We start from the raw sequence: 23,054 nt of genomic DNA, 5'->3' as shown, positions 1-23,054 counted from the left end.
CCAAGTTAACCTGGTATGGTAAAAGATTCACATTTTCAAGTGTTATGAAAGCAGCACAGGGGTATAACTATTTCCTTGTGTGTGGTAATGCTTGAAGAGGGATGGCCTCCACGCAGCTAGATACTAACTGATCCTTTCTGCACAGCTGGCAATGCTAACAGGATGGGGACAAGCTCACACTGTAAACACCACTAACAGAGACCACCACAACTCCACATCATTTCCTGGTTTTATTTTGTCAAATACTGTTACAGACTTAGGGGACAAAAAAGTGAAACATAAGACTACTAAAGATTAGTCTTCAAACATTGTATCCAATCAGGCTGCCTCTGCCTATGATCTCACCGATGTAAAACCACATCAGCACCTCTGTGGCCACCAAACCGTTCCTCAGAGCTTCCTGAAAGAAAGAAAGCCACAATTTAGAATGTTTGCTATTGCAGTAACGTCTCCCTTTGCTTTGTTAACCATACACAAAGTTTGGTTGTGATGGCAAGAAAGCCACCCATGTTAATGAGGTAGGATCTTTAGCTAAAGCAAAGAATGCTATTAACAATTTACTCTCCCCCACCCAAGCAATCATAGTACATACTAAAGTGCGCTCAAGTCTTAACTACAGCTTAGCTGTCAGAGCCCTTCAAAGAGAACACTGTAAAGCATAAATACTGAAAAGACCATCCAAGTTTTAGTGCCAAGCAATACACTAGGCCTATGAAATAGCTGTTCAGTACTGGTGGGCAGATCTGGTACCTATTGACATTTGAGTCACGTGAATGGATGTTGAAGAAAAGCCGGCTGCCAAAAAAACATCTATGCTCTACTAGAAGTGGTAGGATTAAGAAATGAAAAACTGTTACATTAAAAATGCTATTCAACACTTAACCTACAAATTCTCCAAGTGTTTCACTCCTTAATGACAACAGCTCTATTGGTTTTTAAGCTAGGATGCCAGTGGTTCAATAAGTTCCTGGAAAATATTACTCTGTACACAAAATACCTGCAGCTCTTAAACTGTATCTGCCAGACTCCAGAGAAACATGCAGCAGACGTGCGATGCTTCAGGATCATAAGATCAGACCTCTGCTTTTTAGCTAATTCTGAAGCAAAGACGACCCATTTTTATTTAAAAAGTTATTTTGAAGACTGACACTATATAAATGAACAAGGTTTTCAAAATGCTGGAGGTAACTTCAGGAAGAGAGATTTAAATGTGAAGCGTTAAAGGGGCATCCATCAGAAGACCTGGACTCAGCAATTAAAGAACCAGATCTGCAGGTAATAAGTTCAGAGAACTAGTCTTCATTTTGCACTCCCATTCCTAAGGGAAAGAAGTCTATTACTGAATGACTTTACAGATCAAGAAGGGGGTATTCTAGTTGGAAAAGGGGCCTAGAAATTACTGGTTTGTTGGACCTTGCTTTATTATTTATATTGTAGAAGCACCTGGAGGCTAACCCCATTGTGCAATACAAGAACAAGGGGACATTCAATGAAACTGAAAAGCAGCAAGTTAAAAACTAATTGAGACAGAGCTATTTACATGGGTGACATGAATATTCAAATTTGTAATAGATATTTGCAAGAGTTGGGAAGGGAATAAGGCGCTATCTAAAAACTAAGAGTTAGAAGGCAACTTTCCGTGGGACAGGTTATCACATAGCTACCCAACTCTAGGTTTTTGCACCTTCCTCTTAAGTATCTAGTACTTGTCGCCATCAGCGACAGGATCCTGGACTAGGAGAACTACTGGTCTGATCCAGCCTGTCAATGCCCACATTCCTATTAAGGATAGAATATTTTAGGGGAAAAAAATGGATCTATGAGCCAAACCCAAAAGAGTTACAGCCCTTAGCACAGGGATTCTCAAACTGGGGGTCGGGACCCCTTAGGGGGTCATGAGGTTATTACATGGGGGGGGTCACGAGCTGTCAGCCTCCACCCCAAATCCTGCTTTGCCTCCAGCATTTATAATGGTGTTAGATATATAAACAAGTGTTTTTAATTTATAAGGGGGGGTCCACACTCAGAGGCTTACTATGTGAAAGGGGTCACCAGTACAATAGTTTGAGAACCATTGCCTTAGCAAGAACAGAACATAGCCCCACCCCTCCTCTTTGCACTGTAGAAGGTAGCAGTGTTTTAAAACTAGCCTTAAGCTTTTGGTTGTTATTGCAAAGGTCAAGCAGCAATTCCAAACTAGTCAATTATCCAATATCCCTTCATACCACACTACATGCTGGGCTGGCTACGTTGATATTTCTATTAGAAGTGTGACAGTGCATTCAGAAGTCCCTTTGACAATAAGGCAGCTGCCCACACAAAGTGGAAAGATCAACAGCTGGCCATACTAAAATGTGTATAAAAACTCACTAGGGAAAAAGCCACCATGAGGCAGAAGTGATGTTTGTCCAGTCAAACTTCTTTTTTGTCACAGAATGAGCTCACTGAGAGCACAGGTTCAGCCTGGCTTTATCAACAACTTGTCTACCAAATTAACTGTTCTGTCCAAATAGCAAGCACAAGTCACTTTCTGGGTTGCTTTTTATGCTGCTAGATGTAGCCCAGCTAAAAATGTGTTAACCAGCATCGCTGGAGAAACCCCAGGGGAAACATGCTTCTGTTATTCACATCCGTTCTTATTTAGCCTGCAGTTACCTTGACTGTGAGCTGTGCGAGGTGACCAGACTGAAAGCTTTTGACCATAGCTTTCATGCTGTCAATGGCCTTGGGGATCTCAGCAGGGGTTGGAGGAACCAGCTCAACCCTGGCATAGTGCCAAAATGTGGCCAAACGAGGCCTGGAGTAAGTCACAGCAGCTGGAAGAGAAAAATACCAGGATGAATCCACTGGAGGCTAAAAGAAACAGATGTGTGGGCTGGACACAAATATTTATTCATGCATCACATTCATTTCCTGCTTTCACCAAACATGCACCCAGTCTCAAGAGTCAGAGCTGCTCCTTGGTAATGAGCATTTATTTAATTTTTAAAAATACAGCTCTAACCAACCATCCAGTGCTCTGGCTGCCTATTCCATTAATTAAAAAGTCACAATATGAACATGAAGGACTGCCCATAAATATATCCACCACTGCCCAAACCCTCAAACTTAGAAAGGTGAAATAAGTGGATTTAGCCGCAGCCTCAGAAGGTTAACAGATCTGGACTCTGGCCGACCAGGTGAGGGATGATGATTTTAAATATCAAAGACTCCTCACAGAATACCCTGCCAGAAGCTCACTCATTTATATTGAGGAAGCTCCAGCTCAAGCACCTCTTCTGATCTCAACCGTGGCAGCACCTCACAAGGAGAGAGGCAGTCTCACAAGTAACCAGGTCCCAAACCTTTAAGGGTTTTTAGGTGAAAATGAACACCTGGCATTCCACTCCAAAGCTTACTGAAGCCAGTGGAGATGATTGGTCTAATGTGCTCCCAACATCCAAATCCACTTAAGCAGGCTGTATACAGCATTAAAAGGTACAGAACATGTGTATCACTAGGAACTCAGCCGTTCAAGGAAGCCTGTATGAAAAAGTTTATCATGTGATGAACCCAGGTCAGTACCTAGTTCAACCAGCTGGTTGTGAATTGTCAGTCAATTAGCTACAAATTTAAGTTGCCAGATAATGATTAGAAAAAGAAGATAAATATCATCACTGTTCTTTGCCAGCAGAGTGTGTTATGGACTTTAACTAATAAAAATCTTCTAAGGGGACATTTTAGTTGCTCCTATTCTTAAGATGTCATGCCTCAATATTGGAAGCATGAATAATTAGATGTTAGAATTAAACTAGTCAAACCATTTTAATAAAAACAGCCATATCAGGTCAGACCAATGAGCCATCTGGCCCAGTATCCTGTCTCCCGACAGTAACTAATGCCAGGTGCTTCAGAAGGAACGAACTGAACAGGCAATCATCCAGTGATCCCTGTTGTCTACTCCCAGCTTCTGGCACTCAGAGGCCAGGGACACCCAGAGCATGAGGTTGCATCCCTGACCATCTTGTCTAATAGCCATTGATGGGCTTGTTGAAACATGTTTTATTAAGCTTTTCCTAGTTAGGCAGCACAACTACCTCTCCCCAAAAGCTGCAGAAGTGGTAATACGAAAACAATGTTATTGTTTCACTCAATCAGAACTCCTGCAGCATTCTACACCTAAGACAATATCCCTGCATAGGCTGAGAGCATTTAAACACAAAAGAGTTTAACTACTGACAATTATGCTCTATATGGTGCAAAAGAATTAAACATTAGGTAAACTTCAATCTATGTGGCCTGCAAACTACATCTCTCATACATGTCTCAGTACACACCCTCTCTCTCTACTATTAGGATAATTAACACTGAGGTGGAAATTCTCCAGTCTCCATAATCACAGCTGAATGAAGTCTTTGCTCATGAAGGTAGATTCCATCTTTCGTTTTAGAATAAATGACCTTCAATTCAGCATATGTTTGATAAAGTCAATATTTTTAAATTTACAAAAGCATTCTGAGTGCAATTGGATGCTTGTACATTAGTAATTTAAAGGGGAAAACCCACCCTCCAAATTAAACCCAGCATAAAGTGAAAGTCTCAGAAAAAGAGACAGACACTCTGCACTGCACCCAAAAGATCAAAAATTCAGTCTGTTAGACCAACTGAGAAAGTGAATTCCAAAGTCAAGGGCCTTTGCTCCACTGAAAGCCCTTACACCAAATCCCATGCTTTCTTCAACTGCCAGGATAGTTGTTTTGCAGCACGATTTAGAGTATAGCTAAGGTCTTCAAACCTCAAAAGATGTTCAACCTAGAGTCTAGACTATATAGTTTATGCCCTTTACTCTTCAACAGTTAAGTCATTTTCAGTTGTGGATATTGTGAAGTAGTTTGATACTACGCCAACAGAACCACTTATTTTAAACTCACAGAAGTAAAAGAAGTTTTGTTAATGACAACCTCATATTTAATACCCTTAATATTTCTTGACCCTCAATAGGTCGTGCCTTGTCTATTTTTGATTCTTCAAGACACTTCATTTTGCTCTTAGAGATACTGTCCCCAGCTGGACAGGCAGATTGCAATATTTTTAAATGAAAACCTATTACAGAGTAGACCATGTCTTTCATATGGAAAAGAACCTCAGATAATATAGGCAAAGCTGCATGGTAATTACAAAGCTCTCACTGGCTGAGATATCTACAAGTGGAAAGAGCCAAAAGTACAAGATAAAGTTGGTATCAAGACTAGCACAGAACAAAAAACAAGAGGAGGAACAGGCAGAATTCTTAAGAGCTGATACAGCTTGTTAGCAAAAACAAAGTTTATATATTTGCTATTAGCAACTCACTATCCTGATTCCCTATTTCATAGATATCTGTCACATCCATTACGCTCACAGTCCACCACATCCTGCACCACACAGCATTTCCCTTATCACTATATCCTAACATCAAATATCGGAGCCAAAGTTAGTGCACCCTGTACATCTCAATCTTTGTCTTTAAAGATACAGGTGTAGGGGCAGGGGAACAGCAGTTCTAATTTGGTTTTATACTGCTGCTCACCACCACAGCATCTGTGCACCTTACATGTAAAGCTGGTAATAGCAAAATCCATAGTAGACTTAATGGAATCACTGCCATGTCCCCCCCTGCCCCCTTTTTGGGGGGTGGGGGGGTTCTAATTGATTTTTAATTTTTTTTTTTTGTTAATTTACTGTTTCGGTTAAAATTGGTTTATTTCAGGTGGTTTGGGATTGGTTGGTTTCTTTTGGGTACAAGGAGAATGTTGTGAGGATCCATCTTATGGTGGAAAGGCCTGATTTCAGAAAGTATTAAGCACTCACTCCTCTCAGACTTCAGTGAGATTTACAGGTGCTCAGTATATCTGGAAATATGGCTATTAAGCATCTGATCAATTGCCTCTAACCCCTTTCCCCATTACAATTGGAATGCCTTGATAGACATGGGCCTTACATTTAAAAGGCTCATAATAAGCTCGTTTTCTCTCCACCATTTTTGTTTACTTGCCCATGTGATAAAGTATTGAACTGGAAAAGGATACATGGACTCTACTGCATGACCTCTGGAAGTCACTTCATATCTGTACCTCAGTTTCATATCACTAAAATAGGAAAAATACCTTCCTTTATAAAGCCCTCTGAGAAATATTAATCTGAAGGGGAGTTATACTTCAAAAAAAAAATTCTCTTTATCATAGATATAAACTGAAATTAGTCTATGGTTATTCTTCCCCACCCCTTAGCATTTAGTAACTACTTACTGCAAACTCAGATTTTGTCATCAATAAAATCCTGCAAAATCTTGCAATAGCCAAGTTTCTCGGTTGTTTAGTTTCCCCTTTTCACTGACACTGAACAGTATGATGTAGCCTCTCGCTGTAGCTCACGAAAGCTTGCGCTCAAATACATTTGTTAGTCTCTAAGGTGCCACGAGTCCTCCTGTTCTTTTAGCTACTTAGTGTTCACTTTAAGCTTCTTTTTTTTTTTTAAGCTAAAAACATGCGGCTACAAGATACAGAGAGAGAGTCACTTGGGCAATGACAAAAACCCATTTCTTGCAACCGAAGAAAGTAAGAGGAAGTAGAGGCCTCGACCCTCTGACACCTGGCACGGGTGGACCGATCCAGGGACAAAGGCCGCCCGGCCAAGCCTCCCACGGAGCCAACACCTGGCGATGCGCTCACCGTCTCACGCACACAACTTAGAGCGGGGTCGTGAATTATTTGGCCAAGAAATTTGGGACTCGGCCGAGGTCCAGACTCCAGATAAACCAACCACGGAAAAAGATCCTAAGACGCAAACAAGGTTTCAGAGCCCGCCTGGCGGCCTGGCCCGGCCGCCCGCCGCCCGCCCCCGAGCTAGGCCGCTCCCTGCACCCCGAGCCGAGGCCACACCGGGTCCCCCCGCGCTGGGCGGGGAGGCCACGTTCCCACCGGACTAAGCGCAGCAGCGAGCGCCCCCGCTCGGAAGGGGCAGGGCTGGCCAGGCTGCTACCGCCCGGCCCCGGCCCCGGCCCCGGCCCGCTCTCACCGCTCGCCAGCTGCGGGCCCTTGGTGACGACGCGCTGGATCAGCCTCTGGGCGGCCTGGGCCATGGCGGAACCGGCGCGCGGCAGCTGCAGCGGCCGAAGAAGGAGCCGGAGCCTGAATGTCACCTACAGCAGGACCCCCCAAGGCCCCCTGCGTCAAGGCTGCCCGGGCCGCGCCTAACGTCGCCGCCACTCGCTACGCCCCCAGACGGCCCGTACGCACTCCCAGCCCTGCGGGGAGGGGCGGCGGGGGGGAATCGTCATTTTCTTCCCCCTTCAGAGGCAACATTTTGATCAGGCACCCGCCAAGGCCACCTATCGGCCATGAATGGCTGCTCACGCGCAACGTAACGCTGGTCTCTTCGAGGGAGCCAAAGCGGCGCACGCGCAGAAGCCTCCTGCAGAAGCTCCTGTGTCCCTGCCCACGTGCTGGCCCTCCCAGCCCTCTCGCTGCAGCCAGCAGGGTTTGGGCTGCCGGCCAGGCCCGCGAGCTAACGCCTGCGGCACGCCGTGCCCTTGGGGCAGCCCCTCCAGGCAGTTTTGCCAGCAGCGAGAAACCCCAGGGAGAGGATCGCACAGTTTGCAAGAAGCAAGTCATGCTGGTATCACTAATACAGGAGTCATGCTGGGAGATGGCTCCTAGTCACACCTCAGAGCCTTCTCTGTGACACTCTATGATTGGCCTTAGAAGGGGCTGGCAGTAGGCTTGCCTTTAGCTTTCAAAAATAGACTTGCCAGAAGTTCTTTTTTTGATGTGTCTACAGCTGGGGAAGTTAATAGGCAGACCACAGGCCAAATCTAATGGACCCCAAAATTTTTTTATTTACTTATTCTGTTATTTTCTCCGGAGTCTGGCCATTGACAAAAAAAAAAATAACTAGCTCCCCCTGGCCTATGGGATATGATTTGTGTGCGTGTCAGCAAAGCCAAAACCTATTAGAAAAAAAAAACAGTAGGGGAAAAAACCCTCTGCCTTGTGCACTGCCAAAAATGCCACTTCTACAAAATTGCTTGTTGGGTTACAGTTTTGGGATTAGCCTCCAAAACACTTGCCCCCTCTCAAGGGTACTTGAAAAATTTAAGATTAAATCCTACCACTTTCATGATTTAGCACTCTCAGACTCCCCCATTTCTTCCCATTTATGTTCTCAATAGCTCTAAGGCATTTGTAATGAATGTATCACTCCCTGAGCTAGGTAAACGCTACACCATGTTTTGTTTTAGGAAAGAACAATTATAGCAAGTCTCAGTGACCATCTTGGTGAAGTCCTCTGAACTAGAACCCTGTTGCTGGGCTGGAGATAGCCGCCACAGAAATCACATTCCTTATTTTTCTGCCTTGTGGCTGATGCCCTTGATAGCCATCCCTGTAGTACTCCCTCCCTCCCAGCACAAAACCCCCTCTTCCCACAAGCTGAGTAGTAAGCCTACCTCATGCATAAATGTAACTAACCAACACACACCTGCCCCTCAAGAATAAAACGTATATATTAAACTATTTAGCCTCAAATTCTGGTATTCCTAGGTTTGCATGAGTGCACATACCTATGACCCTCAGGGAAGGATCCTTATGGTTTAAGGCCTTATCTAGTAGGCTCATATTAACTGATTGTTTAAAGGTAACCTGCACAGTAAGCCCAAGCTTCACTCTTAGTTTTCATTATAAAAATTTCAGCTGTTTCTGCGCTTCTTGTTGCAGACATGTCCCCAGTAGAAGGGTATGGTTATGACCAGCTAGGGAAACATCAGCTTAATAGTTGTATACAACAGCAGAGAATGTCACTTGAGTGAGAGGAGTTATACCTGCCCCAGATCCCCCATTCAGAACAAGCTCATCTTAAGACCAAATATGCACTTCAAAGAAACTTGAAGCTTGACATTTTTATTGATAAAGCATGTGTCTAAGTATATATACACACTGGATACATATTAACATGCACAAAGTACAGTATAAATGTAGGCAGGATTTATAGTGTACTTGTATGAATATGTATACAGTCTATGCACAGACAGTGCCGTTTTCAACAGGCTCTCAAACCTAGCAGATGGTCATTACTAATTAAGGTTAATTTAAATGATGTGGAGACTCAAGGAACCCTAATTAGAGAACAGCTTGTCCTGTGTGTCTGGATATGTCGAGTTCCTGCATGGTTGCCCCTTGAGCAAAACAGCAGGTAACAGATCATTAGCTGTCCCCGACAGCCAAGTGAGAGGCTTTTCTAAAACCAGTATCATGTTTTTCCAGCACGACCTCCCTCGTCCCAGTGAGAGTTTTGTTATAGCAGCGGCTACGTCATCCAACTATCCCTAAGAGATTCACATCCAACTTTTATGTAATGTTCTAAGTGTTTTGATTTCAGTGCTGCCCCACTGCCATGTACCATGCTGAACACAAACCCTTGTACACAACCAATATTTACAGACAAAACTGCATAAGAGAACCTCTTCCATCCTCACAAGCCTCTAATTTAAGAGCTGCTGTGGACAAAGGTTTTTTTTCACATTAATCATCATATGATAGAACATTACATAGTTTAAACAAGTCTGGAGCTAAAGCAGCAGTAACAGAGAGGAAACAGTCACAAGGAAGAGATTGTTGGTGGTGGCTGACAGCCGCTGAGATGTGTGACAGGACAGTCATTAAGAACAGCGAACACTGTGAAGAACAAACAGAAGAAAATTAACCAGTGGCCAACAGAGCAAGAAGGGACTTAGGATTCCTGGGCTGGGAAACTGTAGTGCAGTTGAGGTTTCTGATATTATTGAGACGTCTTAATGGAAAGAAACAAAAAACAGAAGGGGATAAAAGGAAGGGCCTAAACAAGAGGCTCCCAGTCTAGTGGCAATGCACTAAATGCAATCTTGGGGACAGAGTATATTGTAGCGCTGATTCACAGGTTCTCTGAAGCACCAGCCATTGTCTCTGCAAGGGGACTTCACTCTCTTGCAAACAAATTATTGTTCATTTGTGTCAGGATGTTTTTTCGTTTGTTCATTTCAGTGTGTCCTCCAGCTGCTCCTTCTGCTTTTTCCTCTCTGCAAGCCACTGCTGGATCTTCTCTTTCAGTTCTGTGTTTGGTCTGATCTGGTCCATAGTGAGGGGGCTCCGATTAAAAGGATCTGTCTGGTCACTATAAGAAAGAGGAAAAGTCAAGGAGACTCATTCTCTGACAGTACTGTCCTATGATTAAAAATTAATGTTATGAAGCCAAGAAACAAGGACCAGAGACTGGCACAGCCCCTGTTCCTTCAAGTGAATCAGACCTGCCTGTGGACAATGAGCCACTAGGTATAATCATTAGGCTTCACCCAAACATCCCCCAGAAGACTGATCTTCAGAAATGACACCATCATTCACATTCTCAGTGGTACATTTGGGGCTAAAATTTCAAGGAAAGCATATCAGGTTCACGGTAAGCACAAGTACCAGAGTATATAACAGTGCTTTAGAGAAAACTTAAACCACAACCCAGATCAATTAGCAAACCTCTGACTCTTAACACATAGAAGATAATTACTTAGAGACAGACTGAAATGTGCTACTATTTGGATGAAAAAAGCAATCTCATGCTTTATTGGAAGACATTTCTGGATTTTATCTGTACTCACTAAGCTGTCCAACCTATCCACTGACTTTTGAACAAACCAGGGTGAAGAAACACCTGCAGTTTCCCCATTGTTGAAATCACCTTTAAATAAAAGAAAAAGTCTTAATCTCCCCCCCTCCTCCCCACACACACTTCAGTCTGTAGGCCTGAGCACCTCTCATGTGCTTTATTCCATCAAAAAAACATGAGAAACAGTTTGGTCTGCGCAAATCTGGACATGGATGCAACTTGTAAGTTTCAGAAAGCTGAATTCCACAGGGTCCAGGACACACAAATTGCACACAGCTAGATAAATGGTTAGCTTTTGAGAGAAAGATGGATTACAAAGCCAGTTCCAAATATAACAAAACTAAGAGCCTAGACTCTTGAAATTTGGAAAGGAGACTGTATGCATACATGGGGGGTGTCCACTCGGTGTTGCCTGAATCTCTGAGAGCAAAAACACTTACCAACCCCTCCCCAGCAAACCCTTAGTGAATCACTAACTCCTCACTCAGACACCATTAACTCTTCTCGAATACCTGAGGAGATGCCTGGCTATAGTTGACCTATCCACGGTGACTCGGGAAGATGGCAGCAGCACAGGGTCAGACATTAAAGTGCTCATGATAGGATCAAGGAATTCATCACATGCATCTGCATAGGTCTCCTCTTCCTGCTGCTGTCGGTCTGCAAGAGACTGGTAGATAGATGCACAGCTGTTAACGCTAGGTTTTGTGAAGCTTTGTTAAGCAGCTCAAGTTTGCACATTCGCAAAGGAGTAGAGCCTAGCAATGCAGAAAGTCTGGCACTACTTCTCACTTGCGAAGTACTTGGCAGAATGTGTCCATGAACATAACTGGATGCTCTACCAAACCTTTTGGTTTATATCCAGAGCTCAGATATCAGCATGGCTAAGAAACTGCAGGAACCCAGAAGACACAACACAGCTGTGGCATGCAAATAAACACTGGGCGCACAGCTTTGCTTCGCAAACTCCTGAAATCTTAACGGTTCTTTAATTTGCATAGTTACAGTTGTTAAAGTATTATCAAAATGTAAATCAGTTCCTGGTTTCAGTTTCAGACACAGCAAAAGCATCAAGAACATAACTAACTAACTACTGGAAGACGGGAGTTACCAGCTTTCCCTTAGCTGGACAGAAGCCTCTTAGGGCAAAATCGGGGGTGGAAGCTTTTAGAAGGAGCACAGCCATTGCTACTGACCAGCATCATAGTTGGAAGAGCATGGCTATCACTACTGAGCAGCATCATGGTTGTAACTTTCCACCAAAACCTGCACTGATGCAGAGACTGACTAGCTCCGAGGGGGTTTCCAGAAGCTGTTACAGCATACTGTCTTGTCTAGGTAGACTAACCTCTTTGCATCAGGGATCGTCTTTTATTGGCTTGTAAAACACCATGCATGTTTACAAAGCTATGTACACATATCACGAGCAGGGATGGTATTCTTAACCCAGTGTTCAAGTTGCCCAACACTTCACATAGAAAGACCCTGTTTACATTGTTTATAACTTTGCCAGTCTTGAACTGTTTGGGCTGGAATTTTACATGGCAGGTGTCTGCCTCGGGCTTAATTTTTTTGGAGAATTTCAGCCAAAATGGCTCAGCCATCTCCAAGGATGAGGCTAGAAAAATAAGTTGTTATGCCCCTGTTAAAATATTCTGGCAAGCTTTTCTTTGAAAAGCTCTAGCACTACCACACTTTGGAGATGGGACTTGAAATTTGGCAGGGGGCTGGCCTGTGTATCAGCGAGATGCCTTTTGCCATCCTTGTGAGAATCTGCGCACATTTGACCTTGGGGAAAAATTGCAGTTTACATATGCTCATTAGAGACTTTTTAGATATTAGCACCTAAATTCCCAGAAGATTCTGTCTGCACTGGACATGCTACAGCCTGGATCTGAGCAGGAATTTACCCAAAACTGGGGCTAAAAATTGCTGGGTAGACATTGAGGCTCAGGCTGGAGCCCAAGCTTTGGGACCCTCCCGCTCGCCAGGTCCCAGAGCTTGGGCTCCAGCCCAAGCCCGAAAGTCTGCACAATGATTTTTCAGCTCTGCGAGCCTAAGTCTGCTGACCCCAGCCAGACGTGTGCCTTTTATCCCTGTGTAGACATAGTCTCAATGACCCTGCTGCTACTGCCACCCAGGCAGTGAGTAAAAGGAAGCTGCTTAGTCTGCATGCAGAGGGGGACAAGAGATAGACCCTGTAGAGGTGGGGGAAGCAGACTGGCACAAGGAGGATGGGGAGACAGACTGGAGGGGAGAGGGAAGCTGGGAGTCAGGGTGTGGGAGGAGACAAGGACTGGCTGAGCAAGGGGACTGGAAACCAATGGATGGGGGAACAGGAGATAAATCTGACAAGAAGCCAGGATGCACCGTGGTGGGGGAGAAGTGGGACTGCCAGGGCAAAGAAACTGGGAAATGGAGTCCTGGGACAGAACGACACTGGGAATGGATGAGGAGCCCAGGGAGGTATACTGGGACTGGGAGCCAGAGTGAGACTGAAGAATGTGAGTGGGTGTTGGGGGGTGGGGGTGGGGGGAGAACAACAATTGAAGGCCATGGGAGAAGGAGAGAGATAAATCAGATAAGGAGCTGAGGAGCAAATTCAAGAACTTTCATAGTAAAATATTAATAGAGAACTCTGCTTAGAGGGACCATCGATAAATGGATGAAATCACCAACACTGTCCTCCTCCCCTCTTACTCCTCTCACCTTGATCCGCTCAGCCAGGTTACTGAAAGCCACTATCATGTTGCCAGGCTTATTGATTTTCTTTAGGACTCTGACCGTCTGAGCGAACAGTGTCGGCGAATAGGAGCGCCCATCCTTGGGCACCGTGGCACAGAAATTCTCTTCATCGCTGAAGCACAATTGCAAAAAGAAAGAGAACGTAAGAGTTGACATTTGTGAAAAAGGAGTGATTTGCTAGGCTACAGAAACATCAACCCGCACAACAACTGAATTACTTCAGTAAACATATACAGGAGATGGCAAAGTAAAAGAAAGACTCCTCTCCATAACAGCTAAGTCTTTTCTTCTAGCTGGTCTCCACACTGGGATAGGTTTTACAATAGCTACAACAATATTTAAACTCTGCTACTGCTGCCAGGGTTGTAGGTGTTTTCCCTTGCTAGCGTGGATCATTTGGGGGTGGGTGTTTTAAATATAAAATGTGTTATATCCTACCAGGGACAAGAAGCCAGTGTATAGCATAGCTTGGCTACCATGATTTTCAAAAAAAAAAAAGACATACATACATTTTCACAACATACAAAACCACCACACAACACACTGGCCAAGGGATTGTGAGAGAACTCTGCGAACTACCACCATGTTTAAACACGATCACAGCTTGCAGAGTTCAGCTCCCAATGTAAACAGATCTACATATATCACATGAAATGGCATTATACCTGCCAGATTTCCTACAGAAAAGTCTGCTATACTTAATATACAGACTCTCCATTATTTGGAGTCCCTCTTTAAAGCCTTAAACATTTATTTGCTCAGATGAGGGGTGATGGTTTAAAAACAAGTTTTAGAACCCAAAATAATTTCCGGTTGGATTTATGCTGACTGCAGTCAACTCAGGATAGAATTTGGCCCTCTGCAGCATCCTGCTAATGGAATTACCTGGGATAAATACCCAGAAATAATTTTTCTTTGCCACCCCACAACATGAATCCATTCTGTAACAGGGGTCCTATTTCTCCAGGACTGCTGCCGCCATGCAGCTTCTCACACCCTCACATACCCAAGGTTTAAGTAGATGTTGCAGATGTCGGAAACGAGCTGCTGAGGTTTGAAGTCAAACTCGCTGAAATCCTTGACTTTCAACGCTCCCATTTTAGGACCAACCAGGTGCTGCAGGAAGTAGTTCAGCATGGAGATGATGCGCTCAGCAAGGAAAGGGTGCACAAACAAGGACTTAATCTCTGGAACAGAAGCCAACAGCTCTCTGAGCATCAGAATAAATCAGCCCTTCTGCACCAGCCCCTTAAACCAGGCAAAGCTCCCCCAACCGCTGCCACTCTGATTCCCAGCCAGAAGGATTTGCTGTCCATACCTGAGGTCAGAAAGGCCAGGGTTCCGATGGTTTCATTGGACATGATGTTGTGGAAGCGAGCCAGCTGACCAAACATTTGCAGACTGGACTCCTTCTCCCGACGAGCCTCCTGGGACAGGTTGTCCCACTCACCACGGTCCTTCTCTATCTGCTGAACTTTTATTTTACTAAGGTACTGTAAAGATAAAGCAGAGGAAGTGAGCTATGGTCTGCTTAGTAAACCTGGCAAGCTCAGAATGCTTTCATCTCCTCTCAGATGGGAAATCATTCCATGAGTTCAGTAGGTCTCGGGAAGTCTCCTAGAAGGCAGACATGCACATCAGAGAAACATCACTACAAAATTGGCAACCCCAGGAAAGAGGACCTGGGTTGAATTGGACCATGGGGGCACTCCTCTCTTTCCTTGAGGGTAGGCTGAAGCCCCTTGACAGAGCAGTTTGGGGGAAGCCTTAACTACTGCTGCCTGTGATCAATGTGGTTTGTAGATAAACAGAGGGTTTAAGTCTCTGGTATTTTCAGTTGGGTATTTGTCACCAACACCAATTACACAAATAAATCAAAACCAAGAAAGGAAATAAATTAGCCCAGGGTATCAGTTGAAGTTCTGGGTGCCAGGCATAACAGAACTCAAATTTCCAGACTGGGCCTCTCCTTTGCCAGGTCAGCACAAGTTCTCACGAGCTTCCTACTACCAGCAGAAGTGCTGACCGATAGATTCCAAAGCGAGTTTAGTTCACTGTGGCTGAACAAGACAGCAGCAACAATTACATGGGGCCTCAAAAAGGATCAGGGAAACTAGGAGAGAAAAACTGGTAGGTGGGTGGAGAAGGATTGAGTAAAGAGTGAAGCAGATTAGTCAAGGATTTCATTTTTTGGGGTTAAATAAGATTCAGCCATAACATGGAAGTAACTTTTAAGTTTCTTTGCAGCTGTGGATCTCTTTGTATTCCCAGTGATGTAGTGAACCTCACACAGCAGGGTTCCAGGTCACAACAAGTCCCACAGCGAGCCAACTCTGCAATGACAGGAGCTCTTCTCTCTTAGTTTACACAAGGCTCCCATGGCCACATACGTTTAAACAAACGAAAACACAGAACATTCATTTAAACCACAAGCAACATTAGGAAGAACCTATAAACATTCAAACAGGCCTACGCTGCCTGACTCATCTGCTAATCCCCAGGCCCACACTTCCACCACGGGACATACAGCTGAACTCTCCAAACAAAGGGTCCTTTTTATAGTAGCAAGAAGCAGCTCCAAAAGGTGTGGTTAGAAAATAATCACACGCTGGGGACAAAGAAGTTCATCTGGGTCTGATGCCTTGTAAGCCCAAAGGACAAGGCTGTCTTGAGACAGCAGCACCTGTTAAGATAATAAGGCTTTTGCAAAGGAAGCCAGAAGGATTTGGTAATCACAAACTGCTTATGCTCAAATAAATTTGTTAGTCTCTAAGGTGCCACAAGTACTCCTTTTCTTTTTGCAAACTGCAAGAAGACTCACATGAGCCAGTTATAGTTCAGATACGCAAAAGGCAGACTTCCTCACGACTGTGCCAATATACTTCAGTCCTGACCTGAAAAACCTTCTTTTGCTTTGGCTTCCTCCCTCCCTCCAGCCTCACCAACCCAATACTGATCTTGGTCTGCAAGAGCCCTGGGGTTCTAGTCCCAGGTCCCAACACAGTTCTGCCAATGTCCTTCGATCATGCCCTCCAGCACCTCTCACTATTCCACCTCTTGGTTTCTCCTGAGCTGATGATCAATGTAGCTGAACTCTGCCAAACTGCTTGGAGAGCATCTGATGTAGACAGACGCCACTAGGAGCTAGGATGAGCCTAATTTCACTTGCGATATAGGTCTGGTATTTTAATCAGCCATCTCAAATACAAGAGCTGTGCCTGCTTCCGGTGTCACAGCTAGAGCGCCTCCCAAGCCCTACCTGTATGGCTTCATCCAACAGGAAAATGGCATCGTTCATGAGCAAGTTAAGGAAGCGTAGGAAGAGAGGAGGGTTCATTGCCTCTAGGTTTTCCGAGGCATAATCGGCCAGACCCTACAAGTCACACACAGAAATGATGAGTTAATGCTCCACCACAGTTCAAACTTAAGGACACAACTCAACACTTAATACAGCATTGTACAAACCAAACAAACTACTGATGTGTTTATCTTAGCTTACCTTTATACTTTGCCGGTATGAATCTGTCCCCCACATGTACCTGAGAATGGGATACATGGGTCGACGATAGTTAAACTTCTGCTCAAACTGATGGGGATCCCCTAAAAAAAAGCAAAAGGGAGAGAAAGTTTCAATTCAGCAGCAAGCATTGGCACTGTATTTTTAACCTCTCTACAGTTCACACTTAGCATCAGGCCACCGGAGAGCAACACTTTCTCACTTCCTTGAGAAAACTCAAAAGCTGACTTCACAGTGCACCGTGCTCAGCATGGAATAACTTTCACAGCAAGTTCCTGAAACACAGCCAAAGTCAGGAAGCAAGAGCCAATTAAATGCTACTTTCAAATATAAACTTGCCATCATCACTGGACTCATTGTTGCCTAATCTTTTCTTGCTATGCAGCTCCAATATTGTATAAGCTTCACAGAGCCCAGGGACTTTATTTTATACAGACTTTACATGCACTTGGAGAGTTTTACCCAACTAAGGCAACCAGTCTGGCTCAGTCTGGGGAAGATGACAGGACTCTGTGACATCTGAGAGGTTCCTGTACTATTTTAAAGGAATTGTTAAACTCCAGGGGAGATAAACGGCCCTGATTTTCAGGCCTGTTTACCTCAAAGTAACAGGAAAGAGGCCAACGCTAGTGCCTTTGAAAGTATGACAGACTTTTAAAAAGTGACTGATACATCAGATGCTTTTGCTCCATTTTCCCTTAGAATAAGCATCCCAGTTATTCTAGCGTATGCTGTAGCCCATGAAAGCTTATGTTCAAATAAATTTGTTAGTCTCTAAGGTGCCACAAGTACTCCTGTTCTTCATCCCAGTTAATAACAGCAGCTTGGGAGTTCACTGTGTTTGTGTTGTAGAAACCACTTCCCTGGCAATGGTTTGCAATAGCACAGGTGCTGACTGTCAGCTCACAGGAAGCAATCAAGTTGAAGCACTCAGCATCAATCATCCCCCAGCAGACAAAGGGCTCGATCCTGTTCCAATGGACATCAGTAGCAAGGCTATCACTGATTTCACTGGGAGCTGGATTAACCATTAAGCATGTAAGGCAAGCAGTGCTGATTCACTCTACTGAGCTGCTGGATACCTCTTAGGGATGAGGACTCTGAATAAATGATAATTCCATTGGAGCACAATGTCAGGGTATACAATTAGTGTGCAAGGGCCAGTGGAATGCAGAGTCCCAGGTCCAGGAAGCAGGGGCCAGAAATGCTGTGGAGGCAGCATACTTAGACTCTGGTTGCGAGAGAAAGGGGGAGCACCTCTCCTTGCACCCTAGTGACTCTCCCTCTCTGATGGAGGTGATCGAGCGGGAGAAGAGAATCCTGGCTAGGACGGTGGCTGGGATGTAGGGCAGTCAGAATACAAATGTGTCTAGGAGGGGCCTCTGAGAAAAGCCACCTATGGATGGTCTGTGAGCATGGAAATGTGCTTGTTTCCCCCTCAGCTGAACAGGCTCATGCTGAAACCAGTGTGAGTTTTGCTGTCTTCAATAGGAGCAGGATGGAACCCCTAGTGGGCACAGCTAGATAAGTATGTTAATAGACCTGATTAGACCATGAAATGTAGCTTTCCAGAGCATCTATTTTCCTGATATGTTGCAGTTTTGCACGTATCAGCAATCCAAAATAGCTGCATTTTTGCTAAAATGCCATCTGTCTAATGGATTTGACCAAGCCTGAATAGATTAGGTTTGGTGCACCACTGTCAACAGAACAAGGTACGTCAAAGCCTGCAGACATCCTCCCACAGATTCTTCTCAGGGTAAGAGACAAACCCCTCCCCTTCCCTGTTTACCTGTAAACTCAATATCCACAAAGACCTTGATGAGTGCCTCTGCAAGATGGGCAGCATGCTGGTAGGAGCAGAACACTCGCTCGCGATGGAACATGCTGGAGACAAGCGGGTTCTGGACCTGATCTAAGTGAGGCATCGCTGCTTCCAGCACTTCTGCCAGCTTGGCTCGCAGGTGAGGATTCTTCATCCTGGGAAAGAAAAACAGATATAATAGGGCAGGTTAGAGCAAAAGGGGACTTTGACTGACCAAAGAGAATCCCAAAGATTGTGGCCATCCACATGGGGCAGGACTGGCTAACGCCACTACACTTGTGCAGCCAAACTTCTGACGTAACTGAAAGCATCTGACCTATCACCTGCATTCCTAACAGCATGCCATGGTCGTTCTCAGTAACTAGGGGTTAAACCTCAGACAGAAAGGTTACAAAGGGAGCGAAGGTTGAAGCTTTTGGCCTCATCCCTCCTAGAACATTCTCTCAGTGATGCATACAACTGCACGTTTGTGCTTGCTCATCAGTTGTGGCTCTTCTGCCCTAGCCCAAATGTATTTTGGTGGCAAACATTCTGCTATATCAGCTATGTGCTGAACCTGTCTAATGCCTCTGTCTCCTATTTATATAACAGCAGAAGTACTTTGAACTTACAGAGTGCTCTTACGAATATATCAGAGCATTCAGCAAGGGTGGGTAAGCATTATTGTCCCCATTATAGAGGTGGGGCACAGGGGTTTAGTGACCTGTCCAAAACTGCAGAGTGAGTCAGGGAAAGAAGTGGGAACAGACCCCAGGTCTCCCAACTCCCATGCTGGGCAGTTGCAAATAGCATCCCAAGGAGAAGATGGAGTTTACCTGCTCCTGTTGTTCCCATGAAAAAATTATGCACACACAAATATTAACAAATGAATAGCATGAACACAGTGTACACAATGATACCTTACCACAAGGATCAATAATGCTGGTCATAATTTTGTTCAGTGCTAAGGCAACAAGCACCAAGGCAACAGATGTTTCAGAAACAACTAAGATAGACCAATCTAGACAACCCCTGTTTTGATCATTAGCAAAACATCCAATTGCATAAAACAGGAAATTTCCCAAATCAGACATGAACATAAAGCAAAATCTCCTTTTTTCAAAGAGAGCACAAGTTCTACTGAGTACGTGGGGCCTGGTTTTCAAAGGTGCCAAGCACCTGCAGCTCCCAGTGACTTAACCTGGAATTGCAAGTGCTCATTTCTGAACATCTGTCCCCTAGTGCCCCAGCAGGTCACTAAGGTTATAACTCTAGCTGGCCTGGCCCTTAGTTGTAACGTTCTTTACCTGCAGCTGAACAGCAACAAAAAGGTGCAAAATTATTTCCTGTCTTTGGAAATAAAAGTCTGGTTTGAAATTTCTTTCAGTCTGACCCTTATAATCAAAAGCCCCAGTGATCAGTGTAAATGAGGGGCAAACACATTAGCACCAATGGATTCTGGAAAGTAATTTTTGATCTATAGCCAAACAAACAATCACAAGTGGTGCTCACTAAGACCAAGTTCCGCTTTACACACACAATACCCATTTGTTTCCTTGTCTGAGGCACCATGGTAGTAGTAGAATAACAAAAGGAAGTATTTTTCAGGTGCTTTTCCGATAGACGAGGTCAGCACATCTCCATCTGTTACATGTAAACACACTATTGTACACACACTCACTTGCTTCTGCAGCAGTGATAAACCAGACTACCCCTCCTGATGCCCCACCACTCTTCCCTACAACTGTAAATGCTGTCAAAATCCCTTTCTTTTTTTGACACAAATATTCAAAACCCGGTTGTGAAAACAATTTTGGGGGACGCACTTCAGCTTCCTCCTTCAGGGGACACATGGGGAAGACTGGGGAATAACATTTAATGGAAATGCAAGCGCCAGGCATTCCATTGTTATTTGAAGTTCACTAACAACCAGTTGTAACTAGCTAGTCTCCCAACATTACAGTTATTTGGCTTTAACAAGAAACTAGATGCTGAACTCCCATTTGTGTCTTACATGAAGTCCAAGTGCTTTGGGGTAAACTTCTTTGCTTATTATGCCTCTCATGGGTGGAATTCTTGGCTATCCCCCGGTAGATCAGCTGAGTCATTAACGTTTACATCAAACCTCAAGACACCCCTTATGATTTTTACTTGTTTGTCTCTCTCTCTATCTCTCTGGATGCTCTGCAGTAAGTGTAAAAGGACAAAGGGCTGGAAACTTATCTACCTCTCTACATCACCCGTGAAAACAGTAACAAAGTGAAAGACGTGCTCCAGAGAGTCTGCAGAAGTCTCCAAGATGTCATCAGCAAAACGCCGCAGGAAAATGAAGAAATCACCCAAATTATCAGCAAAGAATTCTGTGAACAGAAGTCATAAGTATTAGTGTCTCCTTAGGAAGTTCCTTCAGGCACTCTTTTCTATCCTTCCCTGTACGATTCTTCCCAGTGCTTCTAATGGTGATTAAAATTAACATGGCTGTTTAATGCCAACGAACAAATGAAGCAATTATTGAGGGTGCCAGCACAGCCTGTAAAAACTGTATCCCTAGACCTAACAGGAACAGCTTGCATTGACCAAAAAATACAACTCTAAAGAATCCTCAAATTGATACAATTTACTGTACATGGAGATCACTTCATCCCACCATGGAGGCAAGTTACCTTTGGGGGTGAAACTTGGCAGCTATTTAGCAGTACATAACAATAAACCACATCTGAAGGATCCATATCCAATTGAAATTGCAGGGGGAATGTTAGATGAGTAATTACATTCTGCCTAAACTGGAACTTGGCAGGACATTGGGACTGGACACTTCAGTTCCTACAGAAAGCGCCTGATACTTTTAAAAGGGGCCAGGACCTTAGTTTGTCTCATCTGAAAGACAGCACTTCCACCAGTACAGTGACTCCTGTCAACAAACATGGGTGTTGGCTCAGAGCTGACACAGAACAGTGCTCTCTACTGGATCACCAACGTAACATCACTTCCTGGAAAATTCAGAATTTCCATGGACAATTCCCATGCCAGCACACATCCAGCCCCAACCTGGCTTGGCTTGCACAGTCTGTTCAGAATCACAAGTTTATACTCTCAGTCATTTCTCTGATGCTTATCAATTTGTCATCTGTGCTCTTGAAATTTAGGAGCAGAACTTCACATTGTTTCTGTACAGGTCCTACAGCCCTGATTTTGCAAGGTGTTGAGTTCCTGCAAAATGCAGGTGCTCAGCACCTCTGAAAGAGTCAGGCCATACACTGTATACATAATGCAAACTGAAAAGGATACTAAAGTAATTTTAAGGTGAGAAGTTGCTTGGCCCTCTGCCTTGAAAGGTGCATTTGTCTTAATGAAAAGCAGTGATCCTGAGTGATCTCATTCACCTGGTACGTAAGCCAGTGCACTGTGCTCCACCTCTGACAAAGGGAAAGTCAGGTCTATAAGCTCAGTCCCTCGATTTCCTACAGCCAGCTGGACCAGGAGAACTGCCATGGACACCTGCAAATTCAGGCAGTTCTGTAGCATTTGTGGCTCAGTCACGGATGTTTTGGTGGAGAGATAGACAGTCATCAGGCGTTCAAACTGCTCCCGCAGACTGTCTGTTGCAGGGCTAGAACTTTGTTGAGCCTCTCGCCAGGCTACTTGCAGCCGGTGAAGGCTCTGGTTTATCTTTACCATCTGATCATGCAACCTGCCCACAAAACAAAAATGAGAATACCAGAGACTAGATGAAAATCTATTTAGTACAGATTGCCCACATAAATGTGCACCCACTTTTACCCTGCTTGTGTAATACTGAGGGATGTTGTGCAGCTGGCAGAAGCAGCTGAGAGGGCAGGAAAAAGCAGGGCACAGTACCAGCTTTAGAAACTGCTCCATTCCATCTGAATAAGCAGAAAGAAGGTTGTGACTGAGTGAGCATTATTTTAATCCATCGTCCTCAAATTATCCCCCATGAATAATCCTGTCTGGTGGTCTGCCGAATGGAATACTATCAGAATCACACAGTGAGAGATTGGGAGGGTTCAGTTCCAGAAAAGGGGCTCTCTTACAATCTGGTCTGTAGAATGAAAAATCTGGTGATCCACCAGTGCTAACTGCACCAGATGGCTAGCTTGGCCTATGCAGTTGTAAATCCACAGGATTACCAAAATCAGGGATTTTCTAGGTAATGTGGTGATGTTGCCTTGCATACATTTTCAATTTCCCAGCAACAAAGCTATTTGCATAACTTTTTCGGCTATTTCTATATTTAGAAAATAAACCACACAGAAGGTGAGTATGCTTGGATCATTAGTGACCTCACAGTATCCCAGCAACAATTCACAGAGGGAGGCT

General features: G+C 44.3%; 2 protein-coding genes across 4 annotated transcripts in view; both read right to left on the bottom strand.

Annotated features, from left to right (window-relative positions):
- Positions 1 to 211: 211 nt before the first annotated feature.
- On the bottom strand, positions 212 to 7,205 carry ATP5MG (ATP synthase membrane subunit g). Its single transcript, XM_074936765.1, has 3 exons — positions 7,036 to 7,205; positions 2,656 to 2,816; positions 212 to 400 (listed from the first exon to the last, which is right to left on the bottom strand). The coding sequence occupies exons 1-3, from the start codon at positions 7,097 to 7,099 to the stop codon at positions 302 to 304; spliced, it is 324 nt and encodes a 107-aa protein (XP_074792866.1). The 5' UTR covers positions 7,100 to 7,205; the 3' UTR covers positions 212 to 301.
- Positions 7,206 to 9,659: 2,454 nt separating this feature from the next.
- Positions 9,660 to 23,054, bottom strand: part of UBE4A (ubiquitination factor E4A) — a 29,805-nt gene continuing 16,410 nt past the window's right edge. For all 3 annotated transcript variants that reach the window (XM_074936912.1, XM_074936914.1, XM_074936913.1), the window contains exons 11-20: positions 22,100 to 22,407; positions 20,944 to 21,076; positions 18,705 to 18,892; positions 16,895 to 16,995; positions 16,655 to 16,768; positions 14,714 to 14,888; positions 14,402 to 14,582; positions 13,360 to 13,507; positions 11,163 to 11,320; positions 9,660 to 10,164 (exon numbers count right to left, since the gene is read on the bottom strand). In XM_074936912.1, the coding sequence (XP_074793013.1) occupies positions 10,026 to 10,164; positions 11,163 to 11,320; positions 13,360 to 13,507; positions 14,402 to 14,582; positions 14,714 to 14,888; positions 16,655 to 16,768; positions 16,895 to 16,995; positions 18,705 to 18,892; positions 20,944 to 21,076; positions 22,100 to 22,407 (1,645 nt within the window). In that variant the 3' untranslated portion in view covers positions 9,660 to 10,025. The remainder of the gene's footprint in view (positions 10,165 to 11,162; positions 11,321 to 13,359; positions 13,508 to 14,401; positions 14,583 to 14,713; positions 14,889 to 16,654; positions 16,769 to 16,894; positions 16,996 to 18,704; positions 18,893 to 20,943; positions 21,077 to 22,099; positions 22,408 to 23,054) is intronic.

This window comes from Natator depressus, chromosome 22 (assembly GCF_965152275.1).
Source record: "Natator depressus isolate rNatDep1 chromosome 22, rNatDep2.hap1, whole genome shotgun sequence".
NCBI classification, from domain to species: Eukaryota; Metazoa; Chordata; order Testudines; family Cheloniidae; genus Natator; species Natator depressus.
The sequence above is the reverse complement of the archived record's forward strand: the minus strand, read 5'-3'. Positions and strand labels throughout refer to the sequence as shown.

Excerpts from the sequence above, each read along its gene's own strand:
- ATP5MG (XM_074936765.1), bottom strand. The coding sequence starts at position 7,099 with ATGGCCCAGGCCGCCCAGAGGCTGATCCAGCGCGTCGTCACCAAGGGC. Across the intron at positions 2,817-7,035 it reads GGGCCCGCAGCTGGCGAGCG|CTGCTGTGACTTACTCCAGG; the intron begins GTGAGAGCGGGC and ends TTTCTCTTCCAG. Across the intron at positions 401-2,655 it reads TCGCACAGCTCACAGTCAAG|GAAGCTCTGAGGAACGGTTT; the intron begins GTAACTGCAGGC and ends TCTTTCTTTCAG.